Source organism: Delphinus delphis, chromosome 7 (genome assembly GCF_949987515.2).
Source record: "Delphinus delphis chromosome 7, mDelDel1.2, whole genome shotgun sequence".
Lineage (NCBI taxonomy): Eukaryota > Metazoa > Chordata > Mammalia > Artiodactyla > Delphinidae > Delphinus > Delphinus delphis.
Window position 1 is genome coordinate 9,291,524 of NC_082689.1, and position 26,809 is coordinate 9,318,332.

The window sequence follows — 26,809 nt, forward strand, 5'->3', positions numbered from 1 at the left end:
CAACTCAGTATTGTCTGAAATGAATGTGGTCACAAAACATAAAGATTGCTTATTTAAAAATCACTTTCTTTCTCATACCTTCTAGATCCCATGGATAAGGGAAGCAAACTGCCTTTGGGAGAATCTCCTGGGGGAAAACGTAAGTGTAAAGAACTTATTTGGTCTCTATTAGGGTGGGTTTGATATTATTTTTACTGGTTTTTATGCCCTTCGGGCTACAAAAGACATCTAAGCCAGAAAAAGATGTGTGCTGTTTTACAGATGTGTGCTTTTCTCAACATAGAAATGTTTTCATACTATAAAAGCAATATGCTGTAGCCTTTGAAATTAGCTTGCTGTGTGTGACAGAAAACCACATCATCCCCTCCAAAGTAGTGGCTATAAAGAATGTATACATTCTTTATGTATATATATACATGCTCATACTACCTAGTCCATCCTATAAACACTTTAAAACACCTTTTTCGTTGTTGTGTGATTAACAAAAAAAAAATTTGTTTCAATAATAATCTATTGGTAGTAAGTTAGGCTATATCCAATTGTTATCTGAAAATAGAAATCATATTGTGTGTGTCGGTATCTTTGCACACTTGTCCAATAATTTCCTCAGGATTAATTTCTAAATGCGAGATTACTTGGTTAGAGTCTATATATCTTAAATTTCATATTTGTTACCAAACTGTTCTCCAGAAAATGTATTTGTTTACATTTCCTTTAATAACACACGAGTGTTCATTAACTACATCCTCATCAACCCAGACATGATAAAACTTTTTAAAAGTTTGGGTATAATTAAAACTAAACAATGCATTTTCAGGGGATTATTGGTGATCTAAAGATGCTTTTTAGGGACGTCCCTGGCAGTCCAGTGGTTAAGACTTCGCTTTCCAGTGCAGGGGGTGCAGGTTCGATCCCTTGTCGGGGAGCTAAGATCCCACATGCCTCGGAGCCAAAAAAACCCTAAAACATAAAACAGAAGCAATATTGTAACATATTGAACAAAGATGTTAAAAAAATGGTCCACATCAAAAAAAAAACTTTAAAAAAAAGACACTTTTAAAATAAATGTGTCATTTGTATTTCCTCTTTTAGCACTTCCCGTTTATGCTTTCTGCCCACTTTCCCAGCATACTATTCATCTTTTGCTTTATCTATTAAGGACAGTAACCCCCTAACGTTACATATATTGCGATTTTCCCCTTTTTCGTTTTAACACTGTGTGGATGATTTTTGAAGTATGGGCATTTAAAATTTTTAAGCCGTCAAATTTGTTCATCTTCTGCCTTTACAATTTGGGTCCTTGGCTAAGGACCTTCCTTCTTTGGCTAAGAAGATCTTTTATATCTATGGCTTATAACAATCTCTCTCTATATTTTCTTCTAGTCTTGAAAAAACTGGTTATTAATTAGAAAATGATATATTTTAATGTTAATAATTTAGTATATCTCTATTACTTCTTTATTCAATCCCTTTTCATTTCCGAGTACTTTCTTCGCATAGGTCTCCTGGTTTTCTTGCCTCCCCAAAGTGATGGGAAGATAGAAAAAAATTTTACTTAAAACGTATTGACATTTCAAGCTTGTAGATCAATATATATAGCTATAAGAGATGATTTTCTTTTCTGTTTTAGGAAGGAAGAGAAAAATACATAGCTGGTCAAGTTCAAAAAAAAGACAGAAAAAAAGTCTCCCAAGAGGTAAGCAAGAAGGGTGAAGTTGTCATTCCCTTAATGTTCATCAGGGTTCTTCTCTCCAGCCACACGGCCACCCACCCGGGTGTCACTAGAGCACGGCCAGCCCCATCTCGACCCCTAGGCCATCCCATCAAAGGCCCCTCCTCACAAAAGGAGAACCATGTTGATTCCAACAGGTTTCTTTTCTCTTATCACTGGGAAGGAATGGGGTGGAGGTGGGCAGAACGCCTCAGTCAATTTTGAGATTAGGACTGTGTCCAGTGCAAGTTCAGAGCCAGGAAGAATAGACAAAGCAAACCTGAACGTGCGGGCAGGATTCAGACTCCCAATCCCAAACTGGAGGTAGATTTGTTGTCACTGAGTGTTCAGAACCACCTGAAGCGATGCTTAGCTTGCATTGACTCCATGCATGACAATCATGTGATTTGCAGTATAAGAAACAGAAATGTATGTAGCTCTGCATTTTTCTGGATCCTTGCTTTATTCCTTTTTGTGCTCATCACCTTTTCTCCTTCTCCTCTGCATTCTCTTCCTCTTCCCCTTCCCCTCTCCTTTCTCCTTCTTTTTGCTTTAGTTCAAGGTGTGCCGGTTGGTGGGGATCCCCTTGGATTTCCAGACCTTGAATGCAGCACCCTGAGAGGGAATCTCCTGTCAGCCCCCAAACATGAATCATGACATGTGTTCCACTGCTTTGGACATTCTCCGAATTTTTCTCTTTGTTTCCAACACCCCTTAATCTTGGGGTTTGACCTGGGTGGGGGCTAGGACCTCCTTGCTCGCCCTTCTCCTCCTCTTGTCACTTTCTCTCAGTCCCCAGCGCCGCCACTCTCTCCTTGTCATATGCTGAGTTCTCTCCACCAACGACTTCTAGGAAAACTTGACACTCAGACCTCTAAGCTTCTCCTGTGGGTATATAAAGGTAATTTTTGAAACAAAGAAACCTCTTTCACTCTCAAAAAATTTGTGTTTCAAGATTTAGTGTAGCATCTCCGAAACGGCCTCAGCTGAGCAGTTTCTTCTCAGATCTAGCCAGCATCTGCCCCTTCCCTGAAATGTATTGATTTAATAATTAGGGAACCCTGGACATGACAATGTATAAGGGTGAAAAATACATAATTTGAATGTTTTCTAAAACATGCTGCCTGTTACACATTCATTCCGCAGAGATGAATTGAGTTGAGGGGTGTGCTGGCACATGTCCTAGGTTCTGAGGACTCAGCAGTGAGCAAAACAGAAAACTCCCTGCCCTCATGGAGCTTAGATTCTCGTTGATACACATGTAATTAATAGTCGGAAAGAGAAGTTGAAGGGGGAAAAGAGAAACAGGAGTTTGGGGGAGACAGAAAGATACCCACAAGAGAAGAGAGGAGTAATTATGGAGAAATAGCACGATAAAAGTGAGGCAGTGGGTACAGAGATCTCAAAGTGAGGGAACTGGGAGTGCGAGAAGCTTCGGGGAGGGGGAGGGCCACTGGGACCCCAATGAAAACTCTTCACAAATCGCTCTTTGGCCCAGGCTCAGCCTCACCTGGACGCAGAACCCAAGAGGTGCTCCAAGTGGTGGAGCCGGTGACTGAAAGGAAGGACGACTCAACCAGGAGTTCGAAGGTCATGACACGGGCCCAGAAAGCAAGGGCTGAACGTGCCCCAAAGCCTGCACCGGAGGGTAAGGCTGGCGATGGAATTTGTCACCTGGATGCTCCGTGTGGCTGGGGCTCCCGTGGAGCAGGCACAGGGTGACGCAGATGCATGAAGTTACTAACAGAAGGAAGGAGGGGGCAGATGAATGGGCGTGAAGACAGAGCAAGAGTCTCTTGGTCTGGGGGTGGCTGTTGGGAGAGGTAACCGTGTTCTCAGGGTGCAGGTCACCTCCGCTGTGCCCTGCAGAACCCCATCCCCACTCCCCTGGGTCTACTGTTTACATTTCTATCAGCAGAGCCACCTCTGCTCCACAGAGTCTGGGGGCTCCTCTCTGATTCGGGCGGATCCAGTGACGGGAGTGGCATCAGACTTCGAAGTGGACACATTCTCTGTTTTATTTCTTAATGGTTTATTTCTGGAAGTGAAGCAGATTGGTCAGTGGGTCTGCATATTTAAAATTATCCCATACTGGGAATTCCCTGGTGGTCCGACTCTGTGCTCTCACTCCAGAGGGCCTGGGTTCAGTCCCTGGTTGGGGAAATAAAATCCCACAAGCGTCAAGGCCAAAAACTAAACTAAACTAAAATAATAAACTAAACTAATCCCATACTGATGATCAAATTGTTGCCAGTTTAGACTCCCATGAATGCGGTGTGGACACCCTCTTCCCTACATCTTCACGAACACCAGAAATAACAAGACTTTTCTGTTTGTCGAACGTAAAGGCCAAGAATGATAGTCCACCAGTGTTTTCCTTGGAATTTCTTTGTGCTCTGTGAGTGGTTAAATATGCTTTGGAAGGTCACAGTACTGCTCACCAGCATCTCAGAAGGTCACACACCTCTGCCCTGTGGACTCAGGAATGGCCTCGTGACTTGGCCAAAGAAAATGTGGGTGGAAGTGAGAGGGCTACTTTCAAGCCAAAGCTTGAAGAACTTTTTCTAAAAAGGGCCAGAGGGTGAATAATTTAGGCTTTGCTGGCCATAAAGTCTCTACTGCAGCTATTCAATGCTGCCATTGTAGCGTGAAAGCAGCAGAGACAAAAATATAAACAAGTGGGCCTGGCTGCGCTCTAATAAAACATTAATACCAAAGCAGGCATTGGGGGCCCCCCTGGTGGCACAGTGGTTAAGAATCTGCCTGCCAATGCAGGGGACACGGGTTCGAGCCCTGGCCTGGGAAGATCCCACATGCCGCAGAGCAGCTAAGTCCGTGCACCCCAACTACTGAGCCTGCGTTCTAGAGCCCGCGAGCCACAACTACTGAGCTCACGTGCCGCAACTACTGAAGCCTGCATGCCTAGAGCCCGTGCTCCACAGCAAGAGAAGCCACAACAATGAGAAGCCCGCGCACCGCAACGAAGAGTAGCCCCTGCTCACCGCCACCAGAGGAAGCCCGCGCACAGCAACGAAGACCCAAAGCAGCCAAAAATAAATAATAAATAAATTTATTAAAAAAGAAAAAGACAGGCATTGGGCTGACTTGGCCCTTGGGCCGTAGTTTGCCGACACCTGTAATAAACCACTGGGATTTAGGAGAATCATAGGTGACTACAGCGTTATCTAGCCTGTGTTTACTAAGATGCCTGTTTTTTAAACACATTTTTCTTCAGAATGTTTTCTTTTGAAGGTCCCCTATTCCTATTTGCCTATTTTTATATGTGACTCTTCTTTTTTTGTTGTTTCATCAATTTGGGAGATTAACCCCTTGTTGCTGCGATTTTCTTATTTTGTTTTTGTCTTTTACTTGAGAAGTTTTTGGCTGTGGAGGGTTTCGATTTTTTGGTTTGGTTTGGTTTTTGGGTGTTTTTGGCCATGCTGTGCGGCTTGTGGGATCTTAGTTCCTGGACCAGGGATTGAACCTGGGCCCATGGCAGTGAAAGCGCGGAGTCCTAACCACTGGACCGCCAGGGAATTCCCGAGAGTCTTAGGCACATCAGTTTATTTTTTCCGGTATGGTTTATGTCAGAGTTTCTCAGCTTTTGCACTGTTGTTATTTGGGGCCAGTTAATTCTGGTTGCAGAGGCTGTGCTATGCGTTGTGACACGTCAGCGGCATCCCTGGCGTCCACCCATCAGACGGCAGCAGCGCCCGCCTCCCAGTCTGGCAAAAAGATTTCCTAACATTTCCAGATATCTTCTGCGGGCAAAATCACCCATCATTGAGGATCACTGCTTTATGCCCTGTACTTCTGCCTTAAAAAGCCCTTTCTATGTAATATTTATAAGGCTACATCCTTTATTTACTTCTAGTATTTGTATTAAGTATATATATATATATGTAATATTGTTATATGTTATATTAATATATATTAATTTGTGAAAATTTGCCTTCTGTAATACGTTTAACCTTCCCATCTATTACCTGGAGCTTGCTATATTTTTTTTTGGTCAATGCTATAATTTTTCTTTCATAAGGACTCCTGTCTCTCTTGCTCTCCAAACTGGTAGAAAGACAGAAAAAATTACTTTGAGATAGTGACACATAAAGCACGTAAATCTATGTTTCCAGTTATAAATGACTATTCATTGTTTTCTTTTTAGAAAAGGGAAGGATAAAAGATGTCTGTTCAAGTGCAACAACAAGTTGTCACAGAAATATTCCCATAAAGGGTAAGTAAGTGAGAGGCAGGGCCTCGCCCTCAGGCTCCCCAGGGCCCTGGCCTGCTGTGCTGGTCAGGGCTGCACGCCTGGTCTCTGGGGGTGAACACCCCGTTGCTTCTGCCCCCCTGCGCTCTGGTGTGTCTCTTGGGGACACAGTCCTCCTCTCCCTCCTTCTCCTTCCCCTCTTCCTCCGCTCCTTGAATTCATTTTCCCTCTCGTTTTTTTTCTTAAAGCATTGCCATATTTTTTAAATATTTATTTATTCATTTATTTGGTTGCGCTGGGTGTTAGTTACGGCAGGCAGGTTCCTTAGTTGCAGCTTGCGGGCTCCTTAGTTGTGGCACGAGAACTACTAGTTGCGGCATGAAAGTGGGATCTAGTTCCCTGATCAGGGATCGAACGCAGGCCCCCTGCATTGGGAGCGTGGAGTCTTATCCACTGTGCCAACGGGGACGTCCCTCCCTCTGCTTTTATAACACACTTCTTGGGCATTATCTCTGGTCACTCTCCCTTCCCTCTTTAGACGCCAGCCACACTGGCCTTTTTTCTCCGTTAACTTATTACTGAAGTATAACAGGTGCTACCCAATCTGGGGTCCACAGACTGGTGACATCTACAAGCCTGCTCGCCGCAGGTCTGCAAAATTCAGGAGCTTGTAAATCAGCTGTGACTCTGAGCACACTGGTTTCCTAGCAAGACCCCAGTGGAAACAGCAGTGCGTTGATTTCTATTCTGGTCAGATTCCTGTCTCATCGCAGGCCGGCATCTTGAGGAGCACTGATGCACCGTGCTTGTGGAAAAATGCAGGTACCTACTGTACAGCTTCAGGAATGAATACAAAGGGAAAGGCCACACGTACCCAGCACCCAGGTCAAGAAATAGAACATAATCCACACCCATATTCCAATCCCTACCCAGAGCCCCAAGGGTCGCCAGCAGCCTGATTTCTCTGAGCATCGTCACTTTGACATGAACGCTTCACCCTCCATCCTTCTCAGGGCCTGCTCAGTATGTCTCCTCCCTCCTTCACACGCTGCGTCCCCAAAGCCAACCCCCTCGCCCTCCTTCCTCCTTTGTTACACAGCCTCCGGGTCACCTTGAACAAAGCCTTCTCTGACCCAGCAGGCAGAGGGTATTTTCTCTTGGTTGCTCTTGTCACAGGTATCATTTGTTTCTGATAGTATCAGATCTCTTTTTTAAAAAATTTATTTTATTAAAGTAGAGTTGGCTTACATTGTTGTGTTAATTTCTACTGTACAGCAGAGTGATTCAGTTAGGTATACATGTACATGTATCTGTTCTTTTTCAAATTTTTTTCTCATTTAGGTTGTTAGATAATATTGAGCAGAGTTCCCTGTTCTAGACAGTAGGTTCTTGTTGGTTATCCATTTTATGTTTTTCTATTTACTTATTTTAACATCTTTATTGGAGTATAATTGCTTTACAATGGTGTGTTAGTTTCTGCTTTATAACCAAGTGAATCAGCTATACATATACATGTATCCCCATATGTCCTCCTTTTTGTGTCTCCCTCCCACCCCCCCATCCCACCCCCCTAAGTGGTCACAAAGCACCAAGCTGCTCTCCCTGTGCTATGCGGCTGCTTCCCACTAGCTAGCTATTTTACATTTGGTAGTGCACATATATGTCCACGCCACTCTCTCACTTCGTCCCAGCTTACCCTTTCCCACCCCCCCGTCCTCAGGTCCATTCTCTAAGTCTGCGTCTTTATTCCTGTCCTGCCCCTAGGTTCCTCAGAACCTTTTTTTTTAGATTCCATATATATGTGTTAGCATACGGTATTTGTTTTTCTCTTTCTGACTTACTTCACTCTGTATGACAGTCTCTAGGTTATCCATTTTAAATATAGCAGCGTGTTAATGTCAATCCCAAACTCCCAAACTATCCCTCCCCCGGACCCTTCCCCCCTGGTAACCATAAGTTCGTTCTCTAAGACTGTGAGTCTGTTTCTGTTTTATCACAAGTGTAATTAACTGTCTGTGTACATCCTGTTCACTGAGCGAAACTCAAATGAGGTCAGAACATGGGTCCATCTTGGTCATTGCTCGATGTCTCCTCTGTGCCTTGCGGTTTGTGCTTAAATAACTGTCAAATCAATACATTATTCATTCTTCCTCATCAAGTATGAATACCAATATCAGGGCCTCCAGTGACGCGTACAGTGAACTTCATGAAATTGAAAAAGTGCCCCTTCCACCATACACTTGACCTACGTCTGTCAGAGCTGATTCTTGAGACCAGGCCCTTTGCTGCCCTCTGCTGGAAGAACGTGGAAGTGTGCAAATAGATTACAGCTCTGATGTGACTAGGAGCTCCCCACCCTCCCACTGTAAAGGGGAAATCCTTATTCAGTGCACATCCCACACTACCATATGCAGAGGCCCTGCCAACAATATATAAGTGTGTACAGCACTTTACAGTTGGCAAAGCACTTTGTTCCACATTTTGCCATTTAATCCTCAAAGAGGTATTTTTCGGTCCATTTTCCAGATTCAATTAGAGCATAAAAGACTTGCATGAGCTAAAATCAACCTAGGTGTTTTAATCCCAAGTCCTTTGTCCTTTACACTAAAAAAAAAAAAAAAAAAAAAAAAAAACTCCTAGTGTTTTTAGGAAACACAAGTAGGAAGCAAAGAGTCCAGGCAAAGGCTGAGAGCTCTCCATCCGCATCAGCTTTTCCTGTCTCCTTAGCACCTCCACCCTGGCTGTGACTTCTGATTTAACGTCATGTCTCTGTGCTGTTATCCATCATATGATGTGGAGTCTTGTTGCGGTGTTTCTGATGCCATGGAAAGAGCATGAGACTAGGGGCCGGCACGTCCGGATTCCAGTGCTACCTCTGTCTCACACAGTGTGGTGACCGCCAGCAATTCTCTCTCCAAATCTGCGCCTGAGTCCCCCATCTATAACATGAGGATCATTGCCGTTGCCTTTCTTTTGTTACAGGTTGTAGTGAAAATAAACAATAGAATGTGTGTGCTGCTTTCACTATTCCCGTAACTAGCGCTTCTCCTCCAGCCACTGCATCCCCCGCCAGGCCCCTTGTGTACAAGTCATAGAGCTCCGGCCTTCTCCCCAGGCCATGTCTTTGCAGGCATAGTTTCACCCTGTGCCTTTTCTCTATGTTCTGTAAGAACCCCTGTACTTAGTCTTCCCAATCACACTAGGTTTTTTTCCATTCTGCTTTTCCTTGTTCTTTTCATTTCCTCCACCAGGCTTTTCATCTCTATGAACTCCCTTTGTTCTTCCCCCGCCCCCACCGTGCAGCATGTGGGATCTTAGTTCCCCCCCCAGGGATCGCACCTGGGCCCCATGCATCGGAAGCTCCAAGCCTTAACCACTGGACCGCCAGGGAAGTCCCTCCCTTTGTTCTTTAATTGCTGACTTCTAGCAGACTTGCCACGTTTGCTCACATTTACTAGAAGTGACCTAATAGATGCGGGAGAGCTCCACAGAGGCCTCGCCCTCAGGCTTCCATCCTTAGAGGCTTGTTTACTGAGATGAGGGTTGAGATGGAGCCAAATGCAGGATCATCAGGACCACATCGGAAAGCTGTCTCCCTTCCTTTGCGACATCTTTGTCTGCTTTTGGTATCAGGGTGATGGTGGCCTCGTACAATGAGTTTGGGAGTGTTCCTCCCTCTGCTATATTTTGGAAGAGTTTGAGAAAGGTAGGTGTTAGCTCTTCTCTAAATGTTTGATAGAATTCGCCTGTGAAGCCATCTGGTCCTGGGCTTTTGTGTGTTGGAAGATTTTTAATCACAGTTTCAATTTCAGTGCTTGTGATTGGTCTGTTTATATTTTCTATTTCTTCCTTGTTCAGTCTCAGAAGGTTGTGCTTTTCTAAGAATTTGTCCATTTCTTCCAGGTTGTCCATTTTACTGGCATATAGTTGCTTGTAGTAATCTCTCATGACCCTTTGTATTTCTGCAGTGTCAGTTGTTACTTCTCCTTTTTCATTTCTAATTCTATTGATTTCAGTCTTCTCCCTTTTGTTCTTGATAAGTCTGGCTAATGGTTTATCAATTTTGTTTATCTTCTCAAAGAACCAGCTTTTAGTTTTATTGACCTTTGCTCTTATTTGCTTCATTTCTTTTTCATTTATTTCTGATCTGATCTTTATGATTTCTTTCCTTCTGCTAACTTTCAGGGGTTTTTGCCAATATCACTGATGAACATAGATGCAAAAATCCTCAACAAAATACTAGCAAACAGAATCCAACAGCACATTAAAGGGATCATACACCATGATCAAGTGGGGTTTATCCCAGGAATGCAAGGATTCTTCAATATATGCAAATCAATCAATGTGATACACCATATTAACAAATTGAAGGAGAAACACCATATGATCATCTAAATAGATGCAGAGAAAGCTTTCAAAAAAATTCAACACCCATTTAGGATAAAAACCCTCCAGAAAGTAGGCATAGAGGGAACTTGCCTCAACATAATAAAGGCCATTTATGACAAACCCACAGCCAACATCATCCACAATGGTGAAAAACTGAAACCATTTCCACTAAGATCAGGAACAAGACAAGGTTGCCCACTCTCACCACTATTATTCAACATAGTTTTGGAAGTTTTAGCCACAGCAATAAGAGAAGAAAAAGAAATAAAGGAATTCAACTCGGAAAAGAAGAAGTAAAGCTGTCACTGTTTGCAGATGACATGTTACTATACATAGAGAATCCTAAAGATGCTACCAGAAAACTACTAGATCTAATCAATTAATTTGGTAAAGTAGCAGGATACAAAACTGGTGAACAGAAATCTCTGGCATTCCTATACACTAATGATGAAAAATCTGAAAGTGAAATTAAGAAAACACTCCCGTTTACCACTGCAACAAAAAGAAGAAAATATGTAGGAATAAACCTACCTAGGGAGACAAAAGACCCATATGCAGAAAATGACAAGACACTGATGAAAGAAATTAAAGATGATACAAATAGATGGAGAGATATACCATGTTCTTGGATTGGAAGAATCAACATTGTGAAAATGACTCTACTACCCAAAGCAATCTACAGATTCACTGCAATCCCTATCAAACTACCACTGGCATTTTTCACAGAACTAGAACAAAAAATCTCACACTTTGTATGGAAACACAAAAGACCCTGAATAGCCAAAACAATCTTGAGAAATAAAAACGGAGCTGGAGGAATCAGACGCCCTGACTTCAGACTATACTACAAAGCTACAGTAATCAAGACAGTATGGTACTGGCACAAAAACAGAAATATAGATCAATGGTACAGGATAGAAAGCCCAGAGATAAACCCACACACATATGGTCACCTTATCTTTGATAAAGGAGGCATATAGAATATGCCTTTATCTTTGATAAAGGAGGCATATAGAATATGCATATAGAATATACAGTGGAGAAAAGACAGCCTCTTCAATAAGTGGTGCTAAGAAAACTGGACAGCTACCTGTAAAAGAATGAAACTAGAACACTCCCTAACACCATACACAAAAATAAACTCAAAATGGATTAAAGACCTAAATGTAAGGCCAGACACCATCAAACTCTTAGAGGAAACATAGGCAGAACACTCCATGACATAAATCACAGCAAGATCCTTTTTGACCCACCTCCTAGAGAATTGGAAATAAAAACAAAAATAAACAAATGGGACCTAATGAAACTTAAAAGCTTTTGCCCAGCAAAGGAAACCATAAACAAGATGAAAAGACAACCCTCAGAATGGGAGAAAATGTTTGCAAATGAAACAAATGACAAAGGATTAATCTCCAAAATTTACAAGCAGCTCATGCAGCTCAATATCAAAAAAATAAACAACACAATCCAATAATGGGCTGAAGACCTAAATAGACATTTCTCCAAAGAAGATATACAGATTGCCAACAAACACATGAAAGGATGCTCAACATCACTAATCATTAGAGAAATGCAAATCAAAACTACAATGAGATACCATCTCACACCAGTCAGAATGGCCATCATCAAAAAATCTACAAACAATAAATGTGGAGAAAAGGGAACGCTTTTGCCCTTTTGGTGGGAATGTAGATTGATACAGCCACTATGGAGAACAGTATGGAGGTTCCTTAAGAAACTAAGAGTAGGGGCTTCCCTGGTGGTGCAGTGGTTGAGAGTCCGCCTGCCAATGCAGGGGACACGGGTTCGTGCCCCGGTCCAGGAAGATCCCACATGCCACAGAGCGGCTGGCCCCGTGATCCATGGCCGCAGAGCCTGCACGTCCGGAGTCTGTGCTCTGCAACGGGAGAGGCCACAACAGTGAGAGGCCCGAAACCGCAGAAAAAACAAAACAAACAAACAAAAAAACCTAACAGTAGAACTACCATACAACCCAGCAATCCCACTACTGGCCATATACCCTGAGAAAACCATCATTCAAAAAGAGTCATGTACCACAATGTTCATTGCAGCTCTATTTACAATAGCCAGGACATGGAAACAACCTAAGTGTCCATCATCAGATGAATGGATAAAGGAGATGTGGCACATATATAAATGGAATATTAGCCATAAAAAGAAACAAAATTGAGCTATTTGTAGTGAGGTGGATGGACCTAGAGTCTGTCATACAGAGTGAAGTAAGTCAGAAGAGAAAAACAAATACTATATGCTAACACATGTATATGGAATCTAAGAAAAAAAAATGGTCATGAAGAACCTATGGGCAAGACGGGGATAAAGATGCAGACCTACTAGAGAATGGACTTGAGGATATGGGGAGGGGAAAGGGTAAGCTGGGACAAAGTGAGAGAGTGGCATGGACATATATAAACTACCAAACATAAAATAGATAGCTAGTGGGAAGCAGCTGCATAGCACAGGGAGATCAGCTCGGTGCTTTGTGACCACCTAGAGGGGTGGGATAGGGAGGGTGGGAGGGAGGGAGACGCAAGAGCGAAGAGATATGGGAACATATGTATATGTATAACTGATTCACTTTGTTATAAAGCAGAAACTAACACACCATTGTAAAGCAATTATCCTCCAATAAAGATGTTTAAAAAAAAAAAGAAGCAGCTCCTGTGGTCTGTCTCTAATGAATTCACCCACAATGAGGCTGCGGGGAGGGGAAGCAGGAATTGCTGATGTTTGTGTTAACCCTTTTACAATTCCTTCTCCTGAATCAGAACCCCAGATCCTTACTCAGGGGCTGTGAGTTGCCAAATCCCTCCATAGGCAATGTGCAAACTAGTCTAGAGCTCTCCAGGGTTTTCTTTTACTCATAGAGGAAGAAGCAGGGGAACGATCAAACGATGAAGACTTACACTATCCCTTCAGTGATAACTGCCTCACTCACCCCCATCTTGGTTTGAATCAGGCAATAAAATCATAGACAGAGAAATTTTCTCCAGCTACGTGAATGCAAAGAAATATTTTGGGTAGGCAACTCCCATCAGCACAGAGGGATAAACAGGATGCTTATGGAATAAGGAACTTCAGGTGATAGTCAATGAATTTGTGAATTTAAACACATTCACTGAAGAAGCACAGTATGTTTTATTAAATTATTTTATTTGATGTAGTGTTGGCAGGGGTAGTTTTGTTTATTAGAGACCCCTCTGTTCACATATCTCATCTGCTACTCAAAATGGAAGACTTCCTGTGAATTAACCAGAGGACGCTCCCTACTGCCACTCATGTTATTATTATTACTATTATTAGTAATAATAGTAATATATCATTACTATTATTATTAGAATTCATGAAAAATTCATGAGGGAGACAGAATGAAGACTGAGGAACGCTAATCTGTTCTTTTCTACTTTCAGAAAAACCTGAAGATGAAACTCTGGATTTTCACTCTCCTAAACTTCCTGTGACCTGTGGTAAGGCAAAGGGGATTTTATATAAGGAGAAAATGAAACAAGGTGAGTTCCTCGATCTTCTGCTCTTTGGAAACCCTAGATGAAGGAATCACTAGAAGGGAAGGAAATATCCACGTGTGTCATTGTTCAGGACATGGACCCTGCAGGCTAGGCTGCAGAAAAAGCAATGCTTTTTAAGAAGGAATTTTCAACCTTTTCAATGTCATGGTACATCTGACGACCAGGCCACTCCCCTCCCACATGGAAGTCATCCATGGACCCTGTGACACATGTCCTAGCCACATAAAAGGCAAATTCTGTCCCAATCCTTCACCAGTAGGGCAGGTTTTAGGGCTTCCTTCAATCTGAGAGAGGAGGAATCAGACTCCCCTGCTACTGCTTCCACCTCACAGGGAGTCTCTGGACCCAGAAAGGTAGAGCATCACAAGTAGGGGGTTGGAGGTTTAGGGTGAATTCAAAGAGGACGGAAGTGGATCCAGGAATGGGCTGTCTTTACCTTACAGGCTCCTCAGAGAAGTGTATTCAGAACAAGAAGGGACTTTGGTTCACACCAAGAGAATTTGAAATTGAAGGAAAACGGAAACAATCAAAGAACTGGAAGCGGAGTGTGCTTTGTAGAGGAAAGACCCTAGAACAGCTGCTGGAGGTATTGGAATAACAAGGGACACATAGGTGATGAGTTTAATTCCTTGAAGGATGAGTGGAATTTCAATATCAGAAGGGTGAAGAAATTCCCATTAGGCTTCCACAGCATGACTGAGAAAAAGCTAAACGATCATAGAAAAACATTGTGGGTGAGAAATTTAGGAACATAGATTGGTGCTAATGGTGGGGAACTTTAAATGCAAGGAGGGATTCAAGAAGCTTAGCCTGGTGGTATCAGAGGGGGTGGGCTGGAAGGAAACTAGATGGAGACAGAGACACCTGTCTTGTTTCATTAGGAAGTGGAAACTTGGATATTTACCAAAGAAGAACCTCGAGAACAACCCCATTCATTGACCCACCCTCTCTTTCAGAAAGGACTTCTGCTCTGTCCTCCGAGAAAAAGTCTCGAGAGAGGTAAATAGCAAGTGAACTTCTACCACATTCTCAGTCGTCATGTTGCCGACTTTCTGTGTCCCAAGGCTTGCCTGGGAGTTCTCGACTTTACCAGCCTCAAGTCACCTTCCCGTTTCAGCACTGCATCTTCATGACAACTGCTTCAGCACACTGGTACATGTACATGCCACCATTATTTTCAAAGTTAATTTTAAGAAGGGGAAGCAAATAACTCTTTAAAGATTAGGACAAAAGTGTGTGTTTTAGGAAAAGATCTGTATATTTGGATGATTACCAACAAAAGACGTCAGAAATAGAGTGCCCTAGTTTGAAAAGTAGATATGGTATTGAAATAGACAAGAACAGTATAAGAAAGAATAAGAAGATCATCGCTGATTGAACTCCAAGTATTCCTCAGTTCAACATGCTCATTACTGGTAGCACCAGAATGGAATAACGTGTTTGAACTGAGCTTTGTCTCTGCACAGCCTGCCTCCAGGTGAAAATGGCAGTCATCCATTGGCTCTACCCGCTGCCCCTCCCCACCTGTCTTTACTTCCGTAAATACAACTTCCAGTCCCGTTAGATATGAACCTCCAGCAGAGGCAGTGGTGCCTCTCCCATCTTGCCCTGGAGGTTAGCCTGACACTTGGCTGGATTCATTCAAAGTTTATAAGGCAATGATCCCCCAAAGCTGTTTATTGTACAAACCATCTTTTCCATGCTGATTTGAAATATCTTGGTATGTTTAGGGAGGCTCCTGGTAATGGCAAAAAATAGGGAAGAATACAGATGTCCATCAGTGTTGTAAAATGAACTGATACATCAACAGAATAATACTTTTTAAAAATGGATGGTTTGCAGGTATAGACCCATCCTTCAGTCAGTGGAAAACCACCCAAGGGTTTTAGGGTCAAGAAAGCTTCAGGAAGCTTAAACTGGAAAGAACGTGTATGGAAAGACATTGCTTATGTGAATATGTAAGGCTATGACTAAAAAAATATCTGAAAGAATCAGTTATTCTGGGATGGGATTACAGGGTACATTTGACTTCCATATGATATATTTCTGTACAGGTGGAATTTTTATAATGATCATTAATTACTTTTGTAACCAGAAACAAAATAAAGATATTTAAAATCCAGTCCTTAATGGCCCCAATATTGTAGTTCCTTCTTACTCATAATGCTACCAGTCAGCAAATGACAGCCAGGGGCACACTTGACCTGACCATTCAGTCCCTCCATCAGGAGCCACGTTGAGATAAAGAAAACAAAGTTTAGTTCTGATCATGAATGGACCAGTGCAGGCCTTTCCCCCAGCAGCATTTTCCAGCATGTCACTGTCACTCTGCAGTATACCCAGTCTCCACTGGTGTCTAGCTCTGTTTATGTGTACCAGCAAGAGATCTGATGCTAATACTATAAGCACGTGTTTTGTGGCTGCCCTGCAGGCGCTGCTCCCTGGACCCAAGGCAAAACGGGCAGCTCAGGGCCTGTGAGAGCCTCTACTTCCAGAAGGGCCGAGTATGCAGCCAAAAGTTGCTACCCTAATGGCATGTAGTGGGGGACTGATAGTTTTTGCTTTTGTTTTTTGGGGGGTTTTTTTGGACAAATTCTAGAGCCTTTTGTTGAGGAGTCCCCATTCAAAGTGGGCTGAGGTGCAAATAACAGCTTAAATGGGTACAAGTAAAACCTGTGAATGAGGACTATGTTACCCTCAGAGCTCAAAAGGGGTAAAAATGTTGGGCAGTTGTTGTGGGATTGAGTATTCAGAGGGTCAGTTATCGTTTCTTGACAGTGTCAGGAATAGAGCAGCCCTGAGCTGACCAAACAAAGCCCAGAGATTTGCTGAGCTGGTAGGGCCTTGTACTGCGTGTGGGGTGATGACCCTTCCCTTTCCCTGAGTTCCTTTCTGAGTAGTTGTATATTCTGAATGAGTATGTCAGAGGAGAAGGATGTCATCAGTGTGGTGTCGTACCTGTGCTCCCGGGGGAAGTCGGATGCAGTCACAATTTTGCCTGCAGAGACTGTGTGTGATGGCAAAACTGTAGAGGTACCCCATGGTAGCCAGGTAAAGGCGTGTTGTATCCCTGCAAAGGTGGAGGCCAGCTGCAGCTGAGATGCTATTGAAATAAGCACTGAACAGAACATATTAGCCAAATCTGTGACAGTAAAGCATTTACCACTCGCTAAGTGGATGGCATCAGTAATTGCAATAATATTGGGTATAGGGACTTTAATGGGTGGGGCTCCTTTGTGAGTAACGGTATGCCACTAAATTTAAACAAGGTACCCGCTATCCTCTTAGGGTATTTACCAAACATGTAACAGAGGACAAACTGGTATACCTTACCTTAACCATCAAAACTGTTGCCTTACCTAAATGCCCCAAGGTCATAACATTCATTGCCCTAAAATATCCTATAGTGGGCATTGATGCTGTGATCCAACAAATAATAAAGTAAAATAAAATTAAATCTTTGACACAATCAGCTTTATAAAATGGACCTTCCTCTCTGTTAAAATTGTTAATAGAACTCAGTATAAATTAAAACAAGGCCTTCGAGGATAGAAACTTATAATACAAGATCTATATATTTAGAGCAAGAGTGATGATCTCTACTTTTTCTCCATTTAACTGCCCAATTTGGCCTGTTCTTAAACTTGGAAAGAGGGAATGGTGCCTCATGGTGGATGCCCGCAACCTCAGTGCCGTGGCCCAGCAGCCAGCCACACAGCTCAAAGCGTAAGCCAGGAGGGAGCAGAGCCAGTTAGCAATCCACAGCAAAAGAAGAAAGGCCACTGGGCAGGGGGCGTGGTCACCCAGACTCCTGCTTGCTAACCCAAGTGGGTTCAGATAGTGAAACCAATGATGCAACACATGTACTAAGAGAGAATGAAAGATTTATTACCCACATACAGAGTCTTTCTGGGAAGAGGCAAGGTAGGCCACCCAAGCTGATCTGAAAATGGCTTGAGCTAAGAGAGGGTGAAGCCCGACGTTTTATTCCGGTGGGGCAAGGTGAGGACTCCCTTGCTGGGGCGGGTGTGTCTGGCTTGAACTTCTCACTGTGGTCAAGGGAGGGAGGGCGTGTGCTTTCCCATCACCTTGCCCAGATGTGCCAAGAGGGGAAGTTGGGCTTGAAGCCATCAACAGTCAAACATGAAAACCGGAGTCAAACTCTTTATTACAGAATGTGATTGTGGGGTTGTATGTCCTTTCTCTACCATTGCTTTATCATATCATGTGTGCTGGAAACTTTCACTCCTTGAGCAATGGTGCTCAAGGCTCTGGACCCAACCGGGGTCTCAGCCAGGAGGATTGGGCCGGTCTGGGCTATCTGGGAACTGGCATCTGTACTCTGGACCAGGGCAGGCCACGTGTCCAGTCAGAGGCAAGAATGGCCGTAGAGTGTCAACCCCAAGAACGGAGAAAGGCAGACTGACAAGTTCAGGACGGGAAGGCCAGAAAGATTCCCTGAAATTCAGGATCAGGGAGTCCTCCTTATGAGGCCCTGGGGCCTAGTAAGTGGAGAGGGTGAGCAGGAAGCCCCCCCAGTTAAGAGAGGTGAACAGAGTCCCAGATCAAGAAGATTTTTCACTCTGGCTGAGTGGCTAGTTTTGCGAATGGACAAAACATGTCCATCCCTTATACCCTTGCCCAGGTCCTCATTATTTGTATTATGGACGGTTGAGGGAAGTGGCAGGGTTTCTCTCCTTGGGTGTAACTGATTCCCAGGCCCTTTGAGACTTTGCTCCAGCTCTTGATGGTCTACTTCCTGACCACCTTCCATCCTTCTGGTGGGGACAGTATCACAGTCGGGCAAAGGCAGAAGGACCCCTCTTCCTGACTCCCAGCTTTAGTGCAGAGAAAATGTTCCCTTGGGCGCGTGGAGCCCAGCACTGTCTGTCTTGTGGGGCTGGGAGCGGAACCGGGGTTCCTGCCTGTGAATATCCAGCCGTAAAGACCGTGTTCCTCACATAAATCACTTGTAGAATTTACTACATTTTAAGGCCATGAGAAAGACCCCTATGGTTCCTCAGGCCCCCCAAACAACACATTTACACAGAAACTCTCTGTCTTTGTATATCTTTCTTTCCGTGTGTCAGCATAACGTCAGAGACTGTCCTCTGAGCTGCCAACACGTTTGCCTGGCACGGCGCACAGCGGATGAGGACAGCTCTGACCCAGGCACGGGCAGCCTCGGGGCCAACCTGACTCAGGTACTAATTTACTTTGACTGCAGAGAAAAAGCATTCCTCCTCTCCAAGGCTTGTCAGATGAGACAGTTGCCCAAAGCTGTGTTTTCTCCAATTTCGTGTACTTACAAACCCTCCCCGGGATCCTGTTAAAGGCAAATTTCGATTCAGTAGGTCTGCGATTCTAACCAGCTCCCAGATAACGCGATGCCGCTGGTCCTTAGACCACACTTGGTGCAGTAAGGACTTAAACGACCTTCCAACCCCTTCCACCTCTGACAATCTGTGCTTCACGCAGTGATGTGGCAGTTCTTGCCGCCTGCTCTTCCGCGATTGCAAGGCCGGGCTGGTCCTTCGTCTGCGGGCGTTCCCAGTGCGCGCCCCACTGGGTCAGGCCGAAGTGTCTAGTGGGACCCGAACGCCGTGTTCCAGATTCCCGCAGTGTCAGTGTCCGCGGTTCCTTCTGACCCCAGCGGTGCCCACGTTATCTCCCTTTCTAGCAGGAAAACTCCAGGGAATGTGAGGTATGCTGTAGAGGGGGGCCGCTGCTCTGCTGTGACACTTGTCCAAGGACCTTTCATGAGGACTGTCACATCGCACCTGCGGAGGCCAAGAGGTTAGTGAGACGCAGTCCGCCTCGTGTGCGTACACTTTGCCCAGGCTCTGCCTCTGGTCGCTCCTCTCCACGTGGAAGAGCATCCTGGGCTCGGGTGGCCCAGCGCAGCCCAGTGGGGCTGCAGCCTGTGTTCCCTATGGTATCGGTGTCTGAGTCCGTGGCTGGGCCACCCTGACTGCCACTGCCTCCGGGAGATGGCCTTTCCTAGTTTCGTAACCCAGACTCCTGTCCAAGGAGGGTAAGGGACGAAAAACACCAGTTGTCTGTGTTCCGTGAGTATTCAGAAAAGGCAGGAAACATGGCCTGCTTCTCCCATTTCCCCAGGGTCTCGACAGGCTGATGGAGCCTGGGTCCCCCAGGGGCTTAAGACCCAGTTTCCAATACTTGGGACTGGTGGGCAGGGCTCCCTGTTCTCCCAGCAGCTCTGAGGGGGGAAGGAGAGCCCACCACTTACCCTGACACCACACTGACCCCTTTGTCGCTGCCTTGATGGGAGACCCCCCCTTAGGAGGTGTCCCCTTCATCCCCGGCCGCGCCCATCAGCCATTCCCGAAAGGAAAACGGTGCCTGTTTCCAGGGACCTTGCCCTCGCTCACTTATGTCCGGCCCCTCAGGAGCATGTGGAGTTGCACCTTCTGCAGGATGAAGGAGTCTTCTGGAAGCCAGCAGTGTCTCGGGGAATCTGGGGTCCTGGCAAGGCAGATGCAGCCCGAGGAGCAGTTGGTGAGTCGGATGGGAACCCCAAGCCTACCCCTTTCCCCTCAAAGAGGCAAAGGGTCCAGGAAAGGGCACCCAAAGGAAGCCTTCAGTGTCTCACTTCAGAAGATGGAGCTTCAGTGCCCAAACATGGAGGACAAACAGAATTCAACCCCCCGCCCCCATCATGGTGCATATTGGTAAACGGGGTCGGAAGTCCGCTGTGCTTGGCTGCCCCTGTTTGTGGTACCTGGGCAAAAGCTTGGCTTCACTTTCTCCAAATAACATTTCCCTTTAAATCCCTCTTCGCACTTTACAGAAATGTGAGTTTCTCCTCTTGAAAGCCTACTGTCATCCACAAAGCTCTTTCTTCACGGAGGCCCCATGTAATGTAAGTCCTCTTAGATGTTTCTCATCCTCTGGGCATCTCTCTGACGTTAAACTCATTCTGGAAATGTGGAGCATGCGTCCTGCAGGTACCTCTATTTGCAGAGAACAGAAGGTTTCGCTGCAGACTCTGGAGTGGCACTGCCACAGTTGAATGGGGTTCAAACTCCATCCCATCGCATCCCAGCTCTGGGACACAGACGAGTTGCTTCTCCTGCCCCGTATCTCAGTTTCTCCTTCTCTTCTGTGGGAATGTCTTTCTTAGAGAGAGCATAGCGGTGAGGGTACAGACTCAGGAGACTTGAACTGTGGGTTCAGTGTAGCTCTGCCAGTTTTTAGCTGTGAAATCTTGGGTAGGTCACTTAACTTCTCCATCCCTTGGTTTCTCATCAATACAACAGGGGTCATTATAGTACCAATCTCTTAGAGTTGTTGTGGAGATCCTATGTTAATATAGTGGCAAAGCTTAGAACAATGCCTGGCACATAGATGTCGGACGTTATTATCTGTATTACCCTGGAAATAAAGGCTTGTGTTGGATCCATTTCAGCGATGACGGCTATGCTAACATCACCTCTCTGATGGCTTTGCCGCTAGATTCGAGATTATGGTGAGCCCTTTAGGGAAGCCATGTGGTTGGACCTGGTTAAGGAAAGGCTGGCTGAGAAAGTGTACACAGTGGCCTGGTTTCTACGGGACATACGCCTGATATTTCGCAACCATAAAACATTTTACAAGGTAAAGGGCATTTCCTGCCTTCGTTTCGCATGCTTTCTACTTTCCCCGCATTTCTGGCGCAGCAGAGCCTTGCAAGAAGCTTACCCAGTCTTGTCCCGGGGAGAGCTCAAAAAGACAAGGATTGTAGAAGGAAACTGCCTCCTAACCCCAGGGGTGGAGAGGAGGATGTCCGGAAGAACAGCAAGCAGGACAGGGAAGGATCCTTGTAAACGGTGCCTGGAAAAAAATCCATCCTCAGTTTCAGAAAGATACGCTCCTCCCACCGAGGAGTCAATTTCATCCTGCCTCCCTGTTCAAACTAGGGGGAAGGCAGTTCATGCTTCCATGGTCCTTCCTGCCTCAGAAACACAGAAATAAATGAATTAATTAACTTAAATGAAATAAATTAAACATTCAGGATGCTCATGCTTGGATTTTTACTCTTGAACTTCCCAGTGGACTCGAACATCCGGATTTGCCTCCAGCTGGTGTTGCCTCCATCCTTCGTTAGTAGGGAGAGTCAACGAGTTGAGCTACCTTGCGATCCAAGGCATTCTTAGCTTTAGTTTATTGAGTTTTCCCTGATTTTTACTCTCACTTATACAGGTGTTTCTCGGGACACATCTAGGGTAGATTCTCATCTCCACCCAGCCTCCTTCCTCTCCTGTGTGCCACAAGTTGGCATGTTCACTGTAAGCTGGTGTCCATCCACGGGGCTGGAGGGGAAAGAGTCAACCCAGGGAGCCCCTTGATGCCTGGCACAGTCTTAGCCTTGGAGGACAGAAGGGTCAACCTTTCTTCAAAGAGTGGGCTTTCAAGAAAAGCTTTATCTTTCTCTGTTTTGCACCAAACTCAGGCTTTGCAGGGGTCAAAATCAGCTCATCGGTCAAGATCGCCTGTCAGGTCTAAGTTAACAACCAGGCAGGGTCTCATGCATTTGAACATTTGAGCGGCAGGCAGCGTCTTCCCACCTATTCTGCCTGACGGCGGGGGAAACACAGCATTCGGGAAAGAGAGGACAGGGCTCCAAAAAAGCACGAGTGATTTGCTGGCCCTAATCCTTCGTCCTTAGACCTCTGTGTGTTTGCTTTTTTTCTCTTTCAGGTCACCGACTTTGCTCAGGTAGGACTGGATTTAGAGGCAGAATTTGAAAAGGACCTCAAAGAAGTGCTTGTTTTTCATGAAGCCAGTGAGAACAGCTTCCAGGTTCCTCCTTGATCCTGTTCTGGACGAACTAAGGCATCCCAACTTCAGGATCCAGATGATGTGGCCCTGGCCCTCCTTAGATTACCAACGAGTCTGGAATGCTATTGGCTGCCTCTTGACTCAAATCCAGACCCTTCAGAGCACTGTCACACCCTCCACCGCCTTTTATTGTTTCTTTTTATATTTTGCACCTCAAAAAAATTAAATATTGGCTTAATACTATTAAATACCCCATCACAGTTCATAGTCTCCCCATTGTCTCATAAATCTTTTTACAACTGTTGTTTGAATTGGGATCCAAACAGCTTCCACACACTGAATTTGGCTAATCTATCTCTTAAGGCTCTTTTCATCTGTAAATTCCCCACTGCCTTTTTTCCTTGCTGTCTACTCTTTGGATAACCTGGGGTCTTTGTCCAATAACATTTTTCATATTCTGGATTTTTCTACATCCCCTTAGTGGCATGTTTTTTTCTCCCTGGCGTTTTCTGTAAAGTAGAAGTTAGATCTAGAGTCTTGCTTAGATTCAGGTTTGGGTGGGCGGGGGATGGAGGGGTACTTCGATTTGGCTTTTTAGTAAAGAGACTTCACAAGGGGAGCTGTGTATTCAATTGTAATGTTAAGATCGTCCAGCAGGTTCAGGTGTTACCAGCCTGACCCATCTGTTATACATCACCCTTTCTCCTAATGATTTTAGTAGCCACTGATGCTCATTGCCTAAACACATTTCACTAGGGTTTGCAAAATGATTATTTTTTTTTGGCCGCGTTGGGTCTTTGTTGCCGTGCGCGGGTTTTCTCTAGTTGCTGCAAGCGGGGGTTACTCTTCGTTGCGGTGTGCGGGCTTCTCATTGCGGTGGCTTCTCTTGTTGCAGAGCATGGGATCTAGGTGTGCGGGCTCAGTAGTTGCGGCACGCAGCCACTAGAGTGCGTGGGTTTCGGTAGTTGTGGCTCATGGGCTCAGTAGCTGTGGCTCGCAGGCTCTAGGTCGCAGGCTCAGTAGTTGTGGCACACGGACTTAGTTGTTCCGCGGCATGTGGGATCTTCCTGGACCAGGGATCGAACCCATGTCCCCTGCATTGGCAGGTGGATTCTCAACCACTGCACCACCAGGGAAGTCCCCAAAATGATGATATTTAGATTCTGTTATTCATTCTATATTTATTAGTCAGAATTCTTCTGCAAAGAGCTTCCCTTCGATAATATTTGGTTAGCTTGAAATACAGTTTGTATAGGAAATGCGAGATAAATGATGGATCTTTATTTAAAGTGTTCAGATTAATGAACTGTTTTCCTAATAGCCTCTAAAGATAGGCAAGGAGGTTTTTTCCTTTAACGTATCTTGAGCTCTTGGATTTAAATATATTTAATATGCTCTAGACCATTGCAGTTAACGTCTTTATTGCTGCTCAAATTGCTTATCTTCAGGGAGTGAGAATCTCTTCAAGTTGGTTCCTGAGTTGTTTTGAAATGACCCCAGCACTCTTTGATATAGTGTATTAGCTACCTATTTCTGTGTAACAAATGACCCCAAAGTTTAGTGGCTTCAAGGAACAATCATTTTATGGCTCACTATTCTGTGGGTCAGCAATTCAGGCAGTCCTCCATGTGGATGCCTTATCTTTGCTCCACATCTTATTGATTAAGCCCTTTCCTGCTTGCACAGTATCACCTCTGCCACATCCCATCGGTCTAAGCAGATCACTGGGCCAAATTCGAAAGGAGGGGACATAGGCTGTACCTCTTGATGAGATGAATGTCAAAGTCACATTACAAAGGGAATGTTGCTTGGGAAGAAATGTTGCCACCGTCTTCAGAAACACCCTACCATAGCCCACCCTCTGACCACAGCCATTCACATCCTTCCCACATGCAAAGGACACTCACTGCCCACCTCCCACCCCAAGAAGTCTCACTCATTGCAGCACTGGATCAAAGTCCAGGACCTCAGCATCTAAATCAGGTTCAGATGAGATAAGTTTCCTTAGATGTGGTTCATTGGATGTGTCCCCTCAGGTGCACCTCCTCTGGAACCAAAGACCTGTGAATTGACGGACAAGTTAGTCTCCCCCACTTTCCAAATATAATGATGATATAGAATAACCACTGCAGACACTTGCATTCAAACAGTGGGAAATGGGTAGCACATAGCAGTCACTGGTCCACAGCAATTCAGAAGTCAAGTGAGGTGCATGTTGCCAGGTCCCCCAATCCCAGGACAGAGAACATTCCTTGATAATCCCATGAGTTATAAATATTATATCCCTCTAATTCCCATCCAACACCACAGGCTTCTTCCATATTTTCCTCCAGGCAATATCTGTGTCTCTCTTCTCCAGTAGTATGTTTACTCATTTGCCCAAATCTAAACTACAACAATAATAGTTTCAGAATTTCTATACGCATACCACTATGAAAGCAAAACTAAGCTGAATTCTAAATTTGAGTGGAATTTATTTTTGTTTCTGTTATATATTCAATATACTATTGCAGAGAGTATTTTTTCAGGATTTTGCATTTGTATTTATAAATGAAATAGTTCTGTAAGTTTTCATATATTGCCATAGTCAGATTTAGAGTTAGCCTAGCTTGGTAAAATAACTCATGAAACTTTATACCTTTTTATATGTTCTGAAATAGTTTACAGCATTTTAAATTAACCAACTCTTAAAATGATATAGACTAGAGTACTTTGGGGAGATAATATTGACCACATTCTCTGTCTTCCCATGGTGATTAGACTATTCAGATATTCTACTGCTCTTTTTTAAAAAATAGACCTTTATTGGAGTATAATTGCTTCACAATACTGTGTTAGTTTCTGTTGTACACCAAAGTGAATCAGCCATATGCATACATATGTCCCCACATCCAAGAGGGGAGGCCCTCTTGCGTCTCCTGCCCACCCTCCCTATCCCACCCGTCTAGGTCATTGCAAAGCACCAAGCTGATCTCCCTGTGCTATGCTGCTGCTTCCCACTAGCTATCTATTTTACATTTGGTAGTGTATATATGTTGATGCTTCTCTCACTTTGCCCCAGCTTCCCCCTCCCACCTCATGCCCTCAAGTCCATTCTCTATGTCTACATCTTTATTCCTGCCCTGCAACTAGGTTCATCAGTACCATTTTTTTTTTTTTAGATTCCATATATATGTGTTAGCATATGGTATTTGTTTTTCTCTTTCTGACATACTTCACTCTGTATGACAGACTCTAGGTCCATCCACCTCACTACAAATAACTCAATTACATTTCCTTTATGGCTGAGTAATATTCCATTATATATATGTACCACATCTTCTTTATCCATTCATCTGTCGATGGACATTTAGGTTGGTTCCATGTCCTGGCTATTGTAAATACTGCTGCAATGAACATTGTGGTACATCTCTCTTTTTGAATTACGGTTTTCTCAGGGTATATGTCCAGCAGTGGGATTGCTGGGTCATATGGTAGTTCTATTTTCAGTTTTTTAAGGAATCTCCATACTGTTTTCCATAGTGGTTGTATCAATTTACAATCCCACCAACAGCGCAGGAGGGTCCCCTTTTCACCACACCCTCTCCAGCATTTATTGTTTGTAGATTTTTTGATTATGGCCATTCTGACCAGTATGAGGTGATACCTCATTGCAGTTTTGATTTGCATTTCTCTAATAATTAGTGATGTTGAGCATCTTTTCATGTGCCTCTTGGCCATCTGTATGTGTTCCTTGGTGAAATGTCTATTTAGGTCTTCTGCCCATTTTTTAATTAGATTGTTTGTTTTTTTGATATTGAGCTCCATGAACTGTTAGTATACTTTGGAGATTAATCCTTTGTCTGTTGTTTCATTTGCAAGTATTTTCTCCCATTCTGAGGGTTGTCTTTTTGTCTTATTTATGGTTTCCTTTGCTGTGCAAAAACCTTTAAGTTTAATTAAGTCCCATTTGTTTATTTTTGTTTTTATTTCTGTCACTCTAGGAGGTGGGTCAAAAAAGATCTTGCTGTGGTTTATGTCAAAGAGTGTTAGCAAGCATCATACTCAATGGTGAAAAACTGAAAGCATTTCCACTAAGATCAGGAACAAGACAAGGATGTCCACTCTCGCCACTCTTATTCAACATAGTTTTGGAAGTCCTAGCCATGGCAATCAGAGAAGAAAAAGAAA

At 44.2% G+C, this 26,809-nt stretch overlaps 1 protein-coding gene across 1 annotated transcript in view; it reads left to right on the forward strand.

Moving 5' to 3' along the window:
* Window positions 1-22,896, forward strand: part of SP110 (SP110 nuclear body protein) — a 38,842-nt gene extending 15,946 nt beyond the window's left edge. Inside the window, exons 10-23 of the mRNA XM_060015960.1 lie at window positions 86-139; window positions 1,631-1,696; window positions 3,210-3,359; window positions 5,877-5,945; window positions 13,742-13,840; window positions 14,302-14,444; window positions 14,815-14,857; window positions 16,890-16,891; window positions 18,949-19,062; window positions 19,539-19,654; window positions 20,269-20,377; window positions 20,670-20,741; window positions 21,335-21,475; window positions 22,559-22,896. Of these exons, the coding sequence (XP_059871943.1) occupies window positions 86-139; window positions 1,631-1,696; window positions 3,210-3,359; window positions 5,877-5,945; window positions 13,742-13,840; window positions 14,302-14,444; window positions 14,815-14,857; window positions 16,890-16,891; window positions 18,949-19,062; window positions 19,539-19,654; window positions 20,269-20,377; window positions 20,670-20,741; window positions 21,335-21,475; window positions 22,559-22,672 (1,292 nt within the window). The 3' untranslated portion in view covers window positions 22,673-22,896. The remainder of the gene's footprint in view (window positions 1-85; window positions 140-1,630; window positions 1,697-3,209; window positions 3,360-5,876; window positions 5,946-13,741; window positions 13,841-14,301; window positions 14,445-14,814; window positions 14,858-16,889; window positions 16,892-18,948; window positions 19,063-19,538; window positions 19,655-20,268; window positions 20,378-20,669; window positions 20,742-21,334; window positions 21,476-22,558) is intronic.
* The last annotated feature ends 3,913 nt before the right edge of the window (window positions 22,897-26,809 follow it).